The sequence below is a fragment of the Phacochoerus africanus genome, chromosome 7 (assembly GCF_016906955.1).
Source record: "Phacochoerus africanus isolate WHEZ1 chromosome 7, ROS_Pafr_v1, whole genome shotgun sequence".
Classification (NCBI taxonomy): Eukaryota; Metazoa; Chordata; class Mammalia; order Artiodactyla; family Suidae; genus Phacochoerus; species Phacochoerus africanus.
This window is the reverse complement of record NC_062550.1, coordinates 30,266,172-30,283,343: the sequence shown is the minus strand read 5'-3', so window position 1 is coordinate 30,283,343 and position 17,172 is coordinate 30,266,172. Positions and strand designations below refer to the sequence as shown.

At 37.7% G+C, this 17,172-nt stretch overlaps 1 protein-coding gene across 1 annotated transcript in view; it reads left to right on the top strand.

Annotated features, from left to right (window-relative positions):
• The window catches only part of TAFA2 (TAFA chemokine like family member 2), a 502,164-nt gene that overhangs the window by 324,827 nt on the left and 160,165 nt on the right, over positions 1-17,172 (top strand). Inside the window, exon 2 of the mRNA XM_047787095.1 lies at positions 16,277-16,383. Coding sequence (XP_047643051.1) covers positions 16,278-16,383 — 106 coding nt within the window. The 5' untranslated portion in view covers position 16,277. The remainder of the gene's footprint in view (positions 1-16,276; positions 16,384-17,172) is intronic.

The following is a 17,172-nucleotide window of genomic DNA, read 5'->3' as shown; positions in this document are numbered from 1 at the left end:
ATTGCTTTGGGTAGTATGGCCATTTTTTAAATATTAATTCTTCCAACCCAGGAACATGGAATATCTTTCCATTTCTTCACATCTTCTTTAATTTCCTTGATGAATGTTTTATAGTTCTTGGCATATAAGTCCTTTACCTCCTTGGTCAGGTGTATTCCTAGGTATTTGATTTTTGGGGGTGCAATTTTAAAAAGTATTGTATTTCTGTATTCCTTTTCTAATATTTCATTGTTAGTATACAGAAATGTGACTGATTTCTGGATGTTAATCTTATATTCTGCTACTTTGCTGAATTTGTTGATCAGTTCAAGTAGTTTTTGGGTTGAGTCCTTAGTGTTTTCTACATATGGTATCATGTCATCTGCATCCAGTGACAGTTTTACCTCTTCTCTTCTTATTGGGATGCCTTTTATTTCTTTTGTTTGTCTGATTGCTGTGGCTAAGACTTCCAATACTATGTTGGATAATAGTGGTGAGAGTGGGCATCCTTGTCTTGTTCCAGATTTTAGTGGGAAATTTTCTCCGTTGAGTATTATATTTGCTGTGGGTTTGTCATAAATGGCTTTGATTATGTTAAGGTATGTTCCCTCTCTACCCACTTTGGTAAGTGTTTTTATCATGACGGATGTTGGACTTTGTCAAATGCTTTTTCTGCATCTGTTGAGATGATCATGTTTTTTTGACTTCTTTTGTTAATATGGTGTATGACATTGATTGATTTAAATATGTTGAACCATCCTTGTGAACCTGGGATGAATCCTACCTGGTCATGGTGTACAATCTTTTTTATATGTTGTTGGATTCAGTTGGCTAAAATTTTGTTGAGAATTTTTGCATCTATTTGCATCAGAAGTATTAGCCTATAGTTTTCTTTTTTGGTGGTATCTTTGTTTTGGAATGAGGGTGATGGTGGCATCATAGAGTGTCTTTGGGAGTGTTCCTTCTTCTTAAACTTTTGGAAAAAGTTTAAGGAGGCTGTGTATAAGTTTCTCTTTGTATTTTTGGTAGGATTCACCTGTGAAGCCATCTGGTTCTGGACTTCTGTTTGTAGGGAGTGTTTTTATGACATATTCAATTTTATTTCTAGTGATCAGTCTATTCAGTTGATCTATTTCTTCTTGATTCAACTTCAGCAGTCTGTATATCTCTAGAAGGTTGTCCATTTCTTCTAGGTTGTCAAATTTGTTTGCATATAGTTGTTCTTAGTATTCTCTTATGGTTTTTTGTATTTCTGCAGTATCCATTGTGATTTCTCCTTTTTCATTTCTTATTTTGTTTATCTGGGTTTTCTTTCAACCTTTTCTTGGTGAGTCTGGCTGGAGGTTTTTCAATTTTGTTTACATTTTCAAAGACCAGCTCTTGGTTCTATTGATTTCAATTTTTTTGAATCTCTATTTTATTGATTTCCTCTCTGATCATTATGATTTCCTTCCTTCTGCTGACTTTAGGTTTTGTTTGTTCTTTTTGTAATTCATTTAGGTGATGGGGTAAGTTGTCCATTTGAGATTTTTCTTCTTTTTTGAGGAAGGCCTGTATTGCTGTGAACTTCCCTCTGAGCACTGCTTTTGCATCATCCCATAGATTTTGGGTGGTTGTATCTTCATTATCATTCATTTGTCTTGAGGTATTTTTAAATTTTTTCCTTGATTTCCTAATTGACCCATTGGTTTTTTAGTAGCATCTTGCTTAGACTTCATGTAGGAAGTTTTTTTTCTCATTTATTTTCCTGTGGTTGTTTTCTACTTTCAGGTAATTGTGGTCAGAGAAGATACCTGAAGTAATTTCTATACCCTTAAATTTGTTAAGGTTAGCTTTGTGCCCCAGTGTGTGATCAATCCTTGAGAATGTTCCATGTGCACTTGAGAAGAAGGTATATTCAGATTTTTTTGGATGTAATGTCCTGAAAATATCGATTAAGTCTAATTTTTCTATTGTGTCATTTAGGATCTCTGTTGCCTTACTGATTTTCTGTCTAGGGGATCTGTCCATTGATGTGAGTGGTGTGTTAAAGTCTCCTACTGTGATTGCATTCCTATCAATTTCTCCTTTGATGTTTGTTAGTATTTGTTGTAGGTATCTGGGTGCTCCTATATTAGGGGCATATATATTGGCGATTGTAATATCCTCTTCTTGAATGGATCCTTTAACCATTAAATAGTGTCTTTATGACCTTCATTTTAAAGTCTAGTTTGTGTGATATGAGTCTTGCAACTCCTGCCTTCCTGTGTTGTCCATTGGTGTGAAATATTTTTTCCCATCCACTCACTTTCAATCTATATGTGTCCTTTGCCCTAAGGTGAGCCTCTTGTAGACAGCAGATTGTAGGTTTTTTTTTTTTTATCCAATCTGCCATTCTGTGTCTTTTGATTGGATCATTCAGTCCATTGACATTTCAGGTAATTGTTGATAGATATGTATTTATTGCCATTTTAAACTTTGTTTTCCAGTTGATTCTATGTTTCTCCTTTCTTCCTTTCTTTTTTTGGTTGGATGATTTCCATTTATTTTATACTTGAGTACTTTACTTTATTTTTTTTGAATGTAATGTTTGGGTTTGATTTGTAGTTGCCGTGTTTTTTAAGTATGATAACCCCTTCCTGTATCTGCTTGCTTTAGCCTGATAGTCATATAGGCTCAAACACATTATTTGAAAAAAAAAAGAAAAAAAAGAAAAAGAAATATCTACATTTTCTTACTTTCCTTCCCCAAATGTAGTCCATTTTAACATCCTCATGTGTACGCTTTTGCTGTTCCTTGTATTTATTATTGCTTTTATGGTAGGTTTTTTTTTTTTCTCTTTTAGATCTATATGCTGGCTTATTTAAGTGATTGCTTTCCAATTGTGGTTTCCTCCATCCTATTTCTTCTTTCTTCTTTTTTATTTAGAGAACTTCTGTCAGTATTTCTTTTAGAATGGTTTTAGTATTGCTGTATTCTTTTGGTTTTGTTTGTTGCAGAAATTCTTTATTTCCACTTCTATTTCAAATTATATTCTTGCTGGATAGAGTATTCTAGGCTGCAAATTTTTTCCTTTCAACACTATAAATATGTATTGCCATTCCCTCCTGGCCTGTAGTGTTTCTGTAGAGAAATCAGCTGATAATCCTTATGGGAGCTCCCTTATAACCAACACTTTGTTTTTCTCTTACTGCCTTTAGAATCCTCTCTTGTCTTTAACTTTTGCCATTTTTATTATAATATGTCTTGGTGTAGGCCTGTTTGGGTTCAACTTGTTTGGGGCCTTCTGTGCTTCCTATATCTTGATATCAGTTTCCTTTAGATTTGGAAAGTTTTCAGCCATAATTTCTTCAAATATATTTTCAATCCCCTTTTCTTTTTCTTGTCTTTCTGGAATTCCTATTATGCATAGATTGGCCTGCTTTATATTATCCCATAGATCTCTTACACTGCTTTCATGTTTTTCATGTGGTTTTATGTTTGCTGTCCCTGCTGATTGGGTGATTTCCATTATTCTATCTTCCAATTTGTTCCTCTGCGTTATTCATTCTGGGTTTTTACCACCCTTAGCTCAGTTTGCATCTCTGCAAATGAATTTTCTAATTTTTCTATGTACCTCCTTATATTTTCTAGTTCCTTTCTAAAGGAATCTGTGTTACTTTTTATCTCAGCTCTTAATTCATTGATATTCATCCTTCATTCTTTCAGTATTTTCAGTATCTCCCTTTTGAACTCAATGTCTATCAGATTGCAGAGGTCTGTTTCACTGTTTGCTACTTCAGGTGAATTCTCCTGTTCCTTTAGCTGGGAAAGGTCCCTGAGCTTCTTCATCTTGTTTATGTTTTTCTTTTTCTGTTCCTTTAGGGAAGCCAAACTGTAGTCTTGGGGGGCTACTTCTATGCAAGAGCACCCCTTTGTATTTTGTGGGTGGTTACTATTTATTTTTTGGCATGGGAGTTTGAATATTTGCTGTCTCTTTCTTTGGTGTGAGCAGGCTGTTATTCCCAGGGTGCTGAGTGTGTTTAAAGGGAGAAGGAGGCAATGGGTAGGGCTAGTATTCAGTGCCTGGTTGCTGGGCTCTTAACAGTAGCAAGGACCTGCAGGAAGTAGCCATTGGCTACTCCTAGTTGCGGGGCCCTGGGAAGTGGTAATGAGCCTTATGCAGATTGACAATGTACCCAGAGCATTTGGCAGTGGCAGCAGAAGTGTGTGTGAGTTCTCAGGAGAGTGAGAGCAACAGGTAGTGTTCAATTGCAATGCCCTCCTCTGAGATAATTACAGCCATAAGTAGTGGCTGTTCAGGAGCCCTAGTGGTAGCAGGCCACGCCCACCTCTGGAGTCAATGATAACTGTGGTGGTTTGCCCCCACCACCTGTAGACCACGCAAGAAGCATACTGTCTTCCTTAGCCCACACAGGAGGAGCTACACAGGCTGCTCCTAGTTGCAGGATCCTGGGAGGTGACAGAGATGAAGCATGTGGGCTGTGCCCAGAGCATTTGGCAGGGGCAGTAACTGGGCCGGTGTGCTTCCAGGGGTTTGAGAGCAACAACAGGTCATGTTTGGTCATATTGCCCCTCCTCTGTGGTGCCCTTGAGGTAATGGGGTCCGCAGGTGGTGTCTTCCCATGGAATCCTAGTGGTGGCAGGCCATGCCCACCTCTGGAGTCAGTGATAACTGCAGTGGTTTGTCCCTGCTACTTGCAGACCATGCAGGAAGCACCCTGTCCCACTTAGCCCATGCAGGAGGTGCTGCACCAACTGCTCCTAGTTGTAGGGCCATAGGATAGGACAGTGGTCAAGCATCTGGGTGTCACCCAGAGCGTTTGGCAGTGGCAGCTGCAGGGTGGGTGTGTTGCCAGGGGCATGAGAGCAACAATGTGTGATGCTTGGTTGCAGTGCCCTCTTCCCGCCCCCCCCCGCTAACCCCTGAGGTGACTGAGGCCACAAGTGGAGCCCACTCACAGGTCCCCTGTGGTGGCAGGCCATGCCTCCCTCTGACCTCTGAGAAGACCACTGCAGTCTTTCCCTGCCGCCTGTAAATCACTCAAGAGGTACCATGTCACGCTTAGCCCCCACCACTGTCTCCAGCCCACACAAGAGGTTCCTGGCCACCCGCAGCCCAGATAAGAAGGGCCCAGTCTCCTATAACCCGAGCAAGTGGCTTTTTGCCACCCGTAGCCTGTGCCAGAGCCAGCCCACCTACAGAGCCTGTGCGCACACGCGTGGGGAGATTCCTATAGTGGGCCGCCCCTCCTCTTGTCCTCCCCAACAATGGCACCTTCCTCTCCTGCAGGCCCAGACCTTCTCCATGGTTCCCTCTGCCATAGTATTCCACTCCCTGGCCCGTAGCACACTGTTCCCCCACCAGTGGCACACTGCTCCTTAACCTCTCAGGCTGTCACCACAGAGTCAGCCCTAGTCCTTTCCCCAGGACCGACCTCTGGAGCCTATGTCTCAGAGCCCAGCTCCCACCCAAGCATCTCAGGCTGTGGTGTCCAGGCCAGTGGTGCAGATCATCTAGGCAGCTCTTACCCTGCTTTGCTGTTCTCAGTCCAGCTGCTGCGCTTTTCTTGGCAACTTTGAGGTCCCTCTGTGTCAGCTGATCTCCCTGTGGTTAGGTGGCTTCCCAGGATGTGGGTTCCTTTTCTCTTTCACAGCTCCCTCTCAGGAATGCTAGTCCTGATTCCTTTTCTCTCTCTCTTTTTTCTTTCGTTCTACCCAGTTACGTCAAGAGTTTCTTGCCCTTTTTGGAGGTTTAAGTTCTTCTGCCAGCATTCAGTAGATGTTCTGTGCAAGTCCTTTTACATGTAGATGTGGTTTTTTTGATGTGTTTGTGGGAGAAGGTGAGAGCAATGACCTGCCTCCCATATAGTGCTTCTTACAGGTGGTCCAGTATGAAATGTCACTTTGAAATCTGACCATATAACCATGCTGCCTTTTGTTTATTTTCTTCTTTGAGAAGAACAGATTTGGATTCTAGAAGCAATAATTCATAATTTAAAAAAATTAATAAGCAAATGGTTAGGATGTGGCATTAAATACAAAACAGAAATGCAAAGAATGTAGTTGAAGGTTAATAATGTGAAGTGAAAAGAGATATGAAATTAAATCTGTTGGATAAACTACCCTTAAACTATCTACGGCTACTTGGAAAGGAGTAAAATACTCCAATAGGACATGTAAAAATGAAGGATATGTATTTACGGGAGGTTTTCATGGTGCTTTGTGGGATTTTAAGTCAGGTACAGAGATCAGTCAATTGGTTATTCCTTATTGAAAAAAGAAATTAATCACAAAAGAATTTTAAATGACTGTGGTGTTATAGCTAGCATTTATAGACTGATTACTATGTGTCAGTATCTGTGCTTAGACCTTTATATAAATTAAAATCATTTACCATTCCGGCAGCTCTTTGAGGCAGGTATTGTTACTGCCTACATATTATGGAAGCAGAAACTTAGGCTTTATGAAATTAAATAGAATGTCTGTAACAGCTCATATGTAGTAAAGTCTCAACATTTCATGTCTGACTTCAAACCTTGAGCTTAGTTGCCGTTAATACTAAATTTGCTACATTTCAAACTAGAATATACAATTCACATTTTAAAATCTGGCCAGAAGAACTGTAGCAAGATGAAGAAGTAGTTTTTTGACATCTCTTAAGTCTGTATACAGAAAATTGTTATTCAGAAAACCAGTGGAGATTTCATTGTCTTATTCTCTACCATCCTCTATGAAATTCTAAGCTTTTTTTTTTTTAATGCAAGCATGTTTCCATAGAGAAGTCACTGTTAATTTCTTGTTTAATATAGTTGAAAATTAAAGTTGGCAGATTTGGCAACTACAATTATAGGACATCCAGTTAAAATATAAATTTTAGATAAACATGGTAAGGAGTTACTCTCTAAAATATTTTAAGAGCGTCTAACTTAATAGCAAAACAAAACAGATTTAAAAATTGGCAGAGGGGAGTTCCCTCATGGCTCAGCAGGTTAAGGATCCAGCCTTGTCACTACTGTGGTGTGGGTTCAATCCCTGGCCTGGAAACTTACATATGCCACAGGTGTGGCCAAAAAAAAAAAAAAAAAAAAAATGGCAGGGGACCTGAATAGACACTTTTTCAAAGATGACATACAAGTGGCCAAAAGGTTTATGAAAAGAAGGTCAACATCATTATCTGTCATGGTAATGCAAATAAAACCTCTGATGAGGTATCCCCTGACACCTGTTAAGCTGATTATTAACAAAAACAACAACAAAAAGATAACAAGTGTCAGTGAGGATGTGGAGAAATTGGAACTTTGTATTATGCGTGTGGGAATGTGGGCAAGCCACTGTGGAAAACAGTATGTTGGTTCCTCTGAATATTGTAGATAGGAATACCATATGATCCGGCAATCCCACTGCTGGCTGTATTTTCAAAAGCATTGAAATCAAGATCTTGAAGAGAGATCTGCACTCCCATGTTTGTTGCAGCATCGTTCACAAGATCCAATGTATTAAAACCACCATAATTTCTATCAACAGATGAATAGATAAAAAAATGTGCTGTATTCATATAGTGAAATATTATGCAGCTTTAAGAAAGAAGGAAATCCTGCCATTTGTGATTGCATGGATGGACCTGGGAGACATTATGCTAAGTGAAATAAGTCCGTCACTAAAGGACAAATACTGTATGACAGTCAAATTTAGAGAACTAGAAAATAGAATGGTTGTTGCCAGGAGGTGGGGGAGAAGGAAAGGGGAGTTGTTCAATAGGTATAAAGTTACAGTTATAAAAGATGAATAAGTTCTAGATACATGTTGTACAACATAGTGAACATTGTTAACAACATGGTATTTTGCACTTGCAAATTGGTTAAGAGGGTAGAACTCATGGTGAGTGTTGTTCTTAACACACACACAGAGAACAAAGGGACACAAGGAAACTTTCAGAGGTGATGGGTGTGTGTATGCCTTGATGATGATGGGTGTTGGGTGTACACATGCATCAAATCGTGTGCATTCAATATTTGTAACATCTTAATGTGCTGATTATTCAAACCTGTAAAAATAGATACATTTCCAGTTTAAATTGGGCTCTTGTATTTTATCTGACAACCGTGCCTAAGGCTGCCACCTGTGGTGTAGCAAATTCATTAGGTCTAATCTCTGTAGACTGCTGCCTGGTACACACTGGACACAGCTCTGAAAGTTTTAACTCAACTTTCACCATACCATGCAGTGTGTGTAAATAATCAAGGGTGCACCATTTAAAGACTGATCAGTTTTATAGCCCGTAGAGCACATTAAGCATTCGTATTTCCTTTATCCAGTGTCATGGCAATGTGGTGATCTTCTTTGGATTTTCTAGATAACTGAGAGCTAGAACTTCTGTTTAGCTTTTTTTTAGTCTAAAATGCACTTTGAGGGGCCCATTACAGAGTATTTGGAGCATTGTTTAACCACCTTTGCAGTGAGGACTGAGCCAGTGGGCAGAATATGGCTTTTAAGACCCTCCTCTACCATCCACAATTTATCTTCAAATTACTCTTTCAGATTCTATATGTAATCTGGGAATGTTAATACATGCAGAGCTTAGTTCAAAGAGTTATCATGAGGAGTCAGTGATATATTGAATGAGCCAGTACATTTTAGCCAGTACTTATTTTTTAAAATTAAAAAAATTGAGGTATGGTTGTTTTACAATATTAGATTAGTTTCAGGTGTACCACTTAGTGATTCTATGTATTGTTACAGATTAAAGTCTATGAAGAGTTGTTATTGAGACAATGGCTATAATGACCTGTGCTGTGCAGTATATCCTTGTTGCTCATCAGTTTTTCACATCGTACCTTGTTTCTTTTAATCCCATATTCATAGTGTGTTTCCCCTTCTTTCTCCCCACAGGTAACCATTGATTTGTTTCCTGCCTGTATCTGTGAGTCTATTTTGCTTTGTACATTTGTTTGTTTTCATTTTTAGATTCCGCATATAAATGACATCATATTGTATGTCTTTGTCTGACTTATTTCTCTAAGCATAATATTCTGTAGGTCCTTTCGTGTTGATCCAAATGGCAGAATTTCATTCTTTTTTATGGCTGAGTAATATTCCATTTTAATATACACTTCTCTATTAATTCATCTGTTGATGGGCATTTAAATTGCTTCCATTTCTTAGCTCTTGTAAATAGGGCTGCTATTAACATTGGGGTGCCTATATCCATTCAATTAGTGTTTTCCTATTTTCCAGACACATACCCAAAAGTGAACTGCTAGATCGTATGGTAGTTCTATTTTAGATTTTTGAGGAACCTCTGTACTGTTTTCCATAGTGGCTGCACCAGTGGAATGGGCTTACATTCCCACCAACAGTGTACAAGGGTTCCCTTTTCTCCACATCCTTCCCAACATTTTTTATTTGTAGATTTTTGATGATAGCCATTCTGACAAGTATGAGGTAATATTTTTGTTTTGATTTTCATCTCTCTAATAATTAGCAATGTTGAGCATTCTTTAATGTGCCTATTAGCCATCTGTATGTCTTCCTTGGAAAAATATCTGTTCAGGTCTTCTGCCTATTTTTTTAAATTTTGTTTTGTTGTTGTTGTCATTTTGATATTGAGTGGTATGAACTAATCATATACTTTAGGTATTAACCCATTAGCCATCATGTCATTTGCAAATATTTTCTCCCACTCTGTAGATTGTATTTTCATTTTGTTGATGGTTTTCTTTGCTCTGCAAAAGCTTTTAAGTTTATTTAGGTCCTATTTGTTTATTTTTACCTTTATTTCATTTGCCTCAGGAGATAAGTCCAAAAAAAAAAAATGCTGCTGTGCTTTATGTAGATTGTTCTACATATGTTTCCTTCTGGGAATTTTACTGTTTCAGGTCTTACATTTAGGTTTTTAATCCATTTTGAGTTTATTTTTACATGGGGTGTGGTGTGAGAAACTGTTCTAATTTCACTCTTTTACATGTAGATGTCCAGTTTTCCCAGCACCTCTTATTGAGGAGACTGTCTTTTCTCCATTGTATATTCATGTCTCCTTTGTCATAGATTAATTTCTCATAGGTGCCAATACATTTAAAAGTATAAACTATAAACATACATAATGATGTTAATAACTTTAATCAGGCTGCTGTACTTTAGGTATCTCTGGAGGCATTTGAGGAGTATTTGCCCTTGTACGTAATGATCCTAGAATTCTGTACACTTATAGATGTGATGTCTGTTATCCGATATCCTAGTATCAATATTCATTTGGCAAAGCCGTCAGAGGACTCTGTTCATTGGCCCTGCTTCCATTTTTAGCCTGTTTTAAAGTGTTACCTTTAATTCTACAGACTTAGGATAAATTCCTAAAAGCAGGTTCATTTTTAACCTATGATTAAAACATATAAGCTCTTTTATTTGTTGCTCAAAGACTTTTTATTTCCCATTAATTCCTAGCCACGAGGCTATGTTCCAAATATTATTAATAATATATAATAATCACTGCAGTTTGAATGTCTCCTTTATTCTGGCTTTGCATTAGATGCTTTATATACCTTATATTTATTCCTTACAGCAGTCCTACCAGTATGTAATAGCATTCATGCATTCCATATCTGGGCACTGAGACTCCAAGTTGTTAAATAAACCCGACAAATGCATTTAACTATTATGTGCCAGAGCCAGGATCACATTTGGGTAGGTAGTTCTGACTTGCCAGCCCATGGTCTGAAAGAAGGATCTTTAAAGAAATAGTAACACTGCTGATTTATTGTGTATTTTTCTTTTAAGTTCAAACTGTCTCACGATTTCTTGTTTTTTATAATGACAATTTCTGTTTGAGGAAATAAATGGAATTCCCATTTTATAGATAGAAAAGGAGGGTAAGTGCTTCAGTTGTAATAACAGATGCACAGCAGTGTTAGCCCTTGACATTTCAGGTATCTTTCATAAATGATTGCTTTTGTGTGCCTGTAGCATTTTTGTCTGTTTTTGGTATTAGTGCTTGGAGCCTTAGAATATTGTATGTTTCTGGAAAAATCATTTAAATGATAATACATTTCTATTTCCTATCATTATGGTCTGTGGGTGGCAAAGGCATTTGTGTAAAGTCTGCACTTTGGCTGTACATTACTAAGCATAAAGCAAAAGCACTGCTGGGATTCTGTAACCACCAAAATTACAGTATCAGGTAGGCAAATTCTGGGGTTTTCAGCAAGGAGTGGGTGCAGTACTATCTGATTTACTTTTTATAAGGATCATTCTGGTCCCTCTCGGGAGAAAAGGAACTTGCCTTATCGGCTGGTGCATCCTACCTCAGGGTTAAATTCCTGTACTAGATTCAGCTGTTAAAGTTCATGCCTTTGTAATGCATTAATACTAGGTTGGCATGAATATTAGATCAATATAGAAAAATATCCTAAAAACACTTTTGTATATATAGCCTTATATGACCTATATTTCCACAGAGGTGCCTTAAGCTCAGGGCAAGGCTAGGTGATTGGATTCTGTGCCCCAACTTTTGTCTCCTTTTATATAAGCATTTCCCACCCTTTCTTCCTTTTACCATTTATTCTTTAGGTCAGTTCCATTTACCTTCTGTTTTTGACAGGGAAGTGATTTTTCTAGCAGCATAACAGTTTTTCAGTTCTTGTTTATTTACAAGTAAATGCAGTTTTAACATTGGTGGGGAGGTCAAGGATTTTTACACCATTCAAACATCTACATCTCAGAGAATATAATGGAAACCTATAATATGGAGAAGTGTGGAAGAAAGTCTGGAGGTTTAATTGTCAGTCCTCTACTTTGACAACATTTCACTTCAACATCCTTCTCTGCCAAGGTTACCATTTCTCAATTATCCTGTTTCCCTTGTACTCCTTGCCAGCTGCTGCTGCTTGGGGAGCAATTTCAAGGTTTCAGTCTCCCTGTGAATTTATCCTTCACTTTCCAGTTTCTTCTTCCCTCAGCTTTTGCTGTTATAAAACACCTAAATTTTGCTCTTTTTTATAGATAAATGTGACAGTTCTGAAGGTGCATTTGGTCATTGATGGGTGGAGATTTTTAAACTGAGACCTGGTGGTGAGCACATGGAATGAGGAGTGAAGGCCCCCTCCTTCTCTGCTCTCATACAAAATTAAGAAGAGGTGTACTATTCACCTTTTTTCCTTTGGATTTTCTTCTTTGGGTTTCCCCTTTGTCCTTCATCACTCCATTACCCTTCAGTTTGCTGAAACTTAGTTGTTATTTAAAAAGCAGATAGAATAAAATATATGACTGATTGGTTTTTTTCCCTTCTGTTTTCCTTCTTGTCCACTTTGCCCTTTTTTGTCTTCCCCTCTCCTACTCCTTTGTCATTTTCTTCTTCCTGTGTGTCCTTTCCTAATTTCATCCTAAGGTAGTGCGATGTAGAGTTTCTGTTGTGGCTTAATGGGTTAAGGACCCAACACTGTTCCTGTGAGGATGCAGGTTTGATCCCTGGCCTCACTCATCAGGTTAAGGCATTGCTTCAAGCTGCATTGTAGGTTGCAGATGAGGGTCCTGCAGCTGCAACTCCAATTCAATTCATGGCCTAGGAACTCCAATGTGCCTCAGTTGCAGCTGTAAAATGAAAAAAAAAAAAAGTATGAGGCATACTTACTTCCTCCATGTTGGCAACTACACAATGTATTTTGCTCTGTGATGTGAAATGACCGGTATTCAACAAATACTCATTTATCATTATTAAGCTGAACCTGTGCCAAGCCCTAGGTATTTCCAAATGTATGGTGCATGGTGCACAGTCCCTATCTTTAGGAATCTTATATGCAAGTGAAGGCTGGAGATAAGTCGGTTGTAAATTAAAATGCAATGTGGCGAGTGCCTGGTGTGTGTAAAGTAAGATGCTTAATGTGGTCTTGATTAGATCCCACAGGAGGAATTCTAGCCTGGACCCTGACCCAATGAATAGAAGTTAGCATTTTGAAGAGTGAATGGTCAGAGGGTGGGTGACTGATACATTTCATGTGATATGGAGGTGAGGTTTAGCTGGGAGTCATGGAGGATATTTGGTAGATTTAAAATATTAACCATGAATGCAGGTGGGGGGAGAGATGGGGAGGAGTGGCATAAAATGAGATCAGAGATATAAAGAATAAAGTTGTTTGTTTTTTTTTTAACCCTGATACTGATACAGATTTTTTTTTTTTTTTTACCCTGCTAATGGTTATGGCCTTTTTTCTTCCCGTGAACATAGAAGGGAATGGTGTGAACATTTTAATCTATGGAGGGTGTCTCACGGTCATAGGATGACCATAGTGTAGTTGTAACATGTTTGGATACAGCATAGAGAATGCATTACACTAAGTCAATAGTATTTATCAGGCACTTACTAAGTACTAGATAGTGCAAATAATAGTCATGAAAAAGGAAGACACAGACCCTCCCTCCTATTCCAGAGGATGGCAATATTGGCTGCAGGAATTCCAGTTAGGAGACTGTGTGTTGTTGTGGACTGAACTGCAGTATTGCATTGGGGATGGAAATAAGTGTGTACAATTAAGAGAGAGTCAGGAAGCAGTATTGCCAGTTTGCGGTAGTTGACTGGACTGAGGGTCGGGATGGAGGAGAGGGAGAAGGCAGGGAGGGGTCTTTACAGACTTCCAAATATTGACCTGCATTCTCCTTCCTCTTTTAGTTTGACAGCCTGGTGACTTTGTGGGTGTTTCTGTTTCCATATGTCCAGTTATCAGTTTGACCAGCCGTCAGTTCTGTCATCCCATTTGGCGGGTGCACAATGGTATGGAAAATACAATGGGTCATTGACCTTGTAGCAGAGGCCATTTGCTATGGGAAAGCTATTATCAAGAATTATGCTAAGCAGCTCTTCTTGTCAGATGAATTTTGCTAAACTGTTCATTCTGTTAAATGATATGCAGTACAATACAGTTGCAGGAATTGGATATAGAAGAGGGGGCAGAATGGCTGCAAAAATGTAAAAAAAGTAGAATCTCACAACGAAACTAGTAGTAAGAGTGCCAAAAAAAAAAAAAAATCACAGAGGCAGTAGAATGGAAGATTTTAAATGCACATTTGGTTTACTGAGAGTAACTACTAAACCAGATTATTTTTCTAAGAGGCTTCCTGATGATATTAGAATCCTGTAGTACACTGTGAAGAAAGGTTTCTGGAAAATAAATCTGGTTAGATTTGTTGAACCCAGAATTGTACAACCATTTGTGCCCTTTGTTTTTCACTAGTATGGTATTGACATACCATGGAACTGATGCCTCTTAGAATGCACAGATTAGGGAATGCTGGTCTAACCAAGTAATGACCATGATAATGGTTAACATTTATTGAACATTTCTTATTTTCTATGTATAGTGTTAAATTCTTTCCATGAACTGCCTCCTTTAGTTTTAATACCAACAACACTGTGAGGTAGATATTATTATCCTCATTTAAATTATAACAGAAATACCCCTCGTTAAGTAATTTATCCAAAGTCATACAGACAGTTGGCAAGAAGCCAGATTTTAAATCAAGCAATCTAATCTGAAAGGTCAAACACTTCTTGTACGTTATCTTGATTTGTCCCTGAGGCTGAGATCCATGGAGGACTTGCAGCTGTTCGGGCCAATTCCCTTCAATCATATCATGCGTGGGGCAGACCTCTTGTGCACTTAAGGAACAGCAAAACATCCAGATGACGGAACACTTTCCAATCTCATAGTCATTAGGCCTTATATGTGCCAGTCCTTGGGCCAGGTCTTTCATATAATTATCCCATATTAGAGAAGAAGAAATTGAGGCAAGTGATCCAAAAACTCCCACAAGATCACACAATTAGAAGCCAGTAGAACCAGGACTCAAATCCAAACAGTCTGACTCAGGAGTGAGTCTGTGTTTTTAATTATGCAGCACAGTCTCCTTAGCATCTGAATCACTGCACCTAACTTTCCCAGTCCAGGAAGTATTAGCATGTATATCTCTATTAAATATACATTATGAATCAATTTATTTTTTTAGGCATTTATTGATACGAATGACTCCTCTTCAGAATTACATACAGCCATCATTGCCACCACTGAGTCATATTTTTGGAAATGAAATGTTTTGAAAGTGAAGAAAAAAGATAGTTTAGAGACTTTAAGAGGAAGAGGACTTAGGCTCGGTCAGGAAGAGACCTTAAGAACTTGTACGAGAAAAAGGGCAAGAATATAGGTCAGACAAGAATGGAGTTCCATATAGGATCTGAATCTGAGAAGGCACAGGGTGATAGATATATATTTTATCTCCCTCATAAGTAAATGAAGATAAAATATATTTTATATAAATTCTGCTTACCCCTTAGCTATGTAGAGGATAATGTAAATATTTTATTTTTTAAAATTTTATTTTATTTTATTTTGCTTTTTAGGGCTATACCTATAGCATATGGAAGTTCCCAGGCTAGGGGTCAAATTGGAGCTGTAGCCACTGTCCTTCACCACAGCCATAGCAACACCAGATCCGAATGTAAAGATTTTAGATTTAGACAATTTGGGGTTTGACTTTTTACTCTATCATTAAACATGTCCTCAGGGAAATTTCATCATCTACAAAACGGGGATAGACACACCAATATCCTCAATTTGTCCTCAAGAACAACTGAAATTATGTTGTATGAGGTGCTACAGAATGTGGGTGCTAAACTTACTATAGGTAGCTGTTGTTATTTTATAATATCACTTTGCTTTCTGAGTTTTGTACTTTTAACTTGAAAACATTAATTTGATATTTTTTATTCCACTTTCTCCATTTTTCTTCTATGTGCATCTATGTGCATACAGTAGTAGTTTTGTACAGTAAGCTCCCTTTTAAAAAACACATTAGGAGTAACAGATTTGAAGTGACTTTATTTGGTGCAGAAATTCATAAAACACACTTTATCTAAACTGTTTACTTTGACCATTTGACTTGGCCTTGAAGAAGGAATTTATTTTTAAGTAAAATAAATCTCTTATTTAAAGATTATTCAACAACCGTGTCTTGGATTTTGTGAATCAGTTGACTTGTATAGTTCTGTGGAGAGAAAAATGGTAATGTTTCCCAGTTGATTGAGGCTATTGTTCAGCAAATCAAGACTGACTGAGGTAGGGCCTGTCTTATCTTTTGCATTATATCAAGGTATTTTGTTTGGAAAACTTCAATTTTTTTTCTGTTTGTAATTTATACACAGCAAACAACATCTGAAATATAAAAACTGCAGTGTTTAGGTGTTAACATATCATGGAAAGCTTTAAATGTAACTTAATTACAATGGAAAAGCAATGGTTTCGCATACTTAGGATTTTTATTATTTCTTTATTTTCAGGATGAGTAAGAGATACTTACAGAAAGCAACAAAAGGAAAACTGCTAATAATAATCTTTATTGTAACCTTGTGGGGGAAAGTCGTATCCAGTGTAAACCATCATAAAGGTAAGCCCTTCTGCTTTCCTTTTCAGCTCTCAGCTCAATAGTCCTTTTAACACAGAGTATTGTATTCTGTCTTCACTGGTCTGTTAACTTCCTAGATATGGGTCCATCATGGAATTCCCTTTAGGTAAAAATGCAGAGAAAATTATTTGAATATGGTGTCGATAGGGAACGAATGATGAATTGTTTCCAGGGCTGTTCACACTTCTTCAAAAAGTATGGAATTGTGACTTTGCCTTTTCCCTATCATTTCCTTTTTTAAGATAGTGTTGAGTTGACATGTATTAGAGATGAGTTTCAAACTGCAGTCATCCTGTAATGAAAGCATCTTTAATGATACATATCTTAATATGTATACATGTAAATTTCCTTTTGGTGCTTTTTGGAAATCATATTTCTTCCTGCCAGAGTACCTCTTTGGCCACAATTGGGATTCTACCCTGGTGTGATATTTAGCAGGCTCAATTCTGCCATAGAACTGGGTGATGGTAGTTGTTTTTTATATTCATGTTAAGCTTGACAGCTCAAAATTATGCCCTTTCTATTCTCTCTGCTAAGCATAAGACTCAGTATAATGAATTAATACCTTTTCCAAATAAATTAAATGGGCTATTTCTGGACTGTCCCTACCATAATCAAGTATTCATAACCTGAGAAGTCAAATTAGATTTTTCTTTGAAATGTGATTTTATAATTCAGTTCTCGTTCCTCTGTAAAGTTCAGAGACTAGCAACTTACTTTCTTGTTTTATTTTTGGGTGAAGAGAGAATTAAGACTGCCTTGAATTTTTTA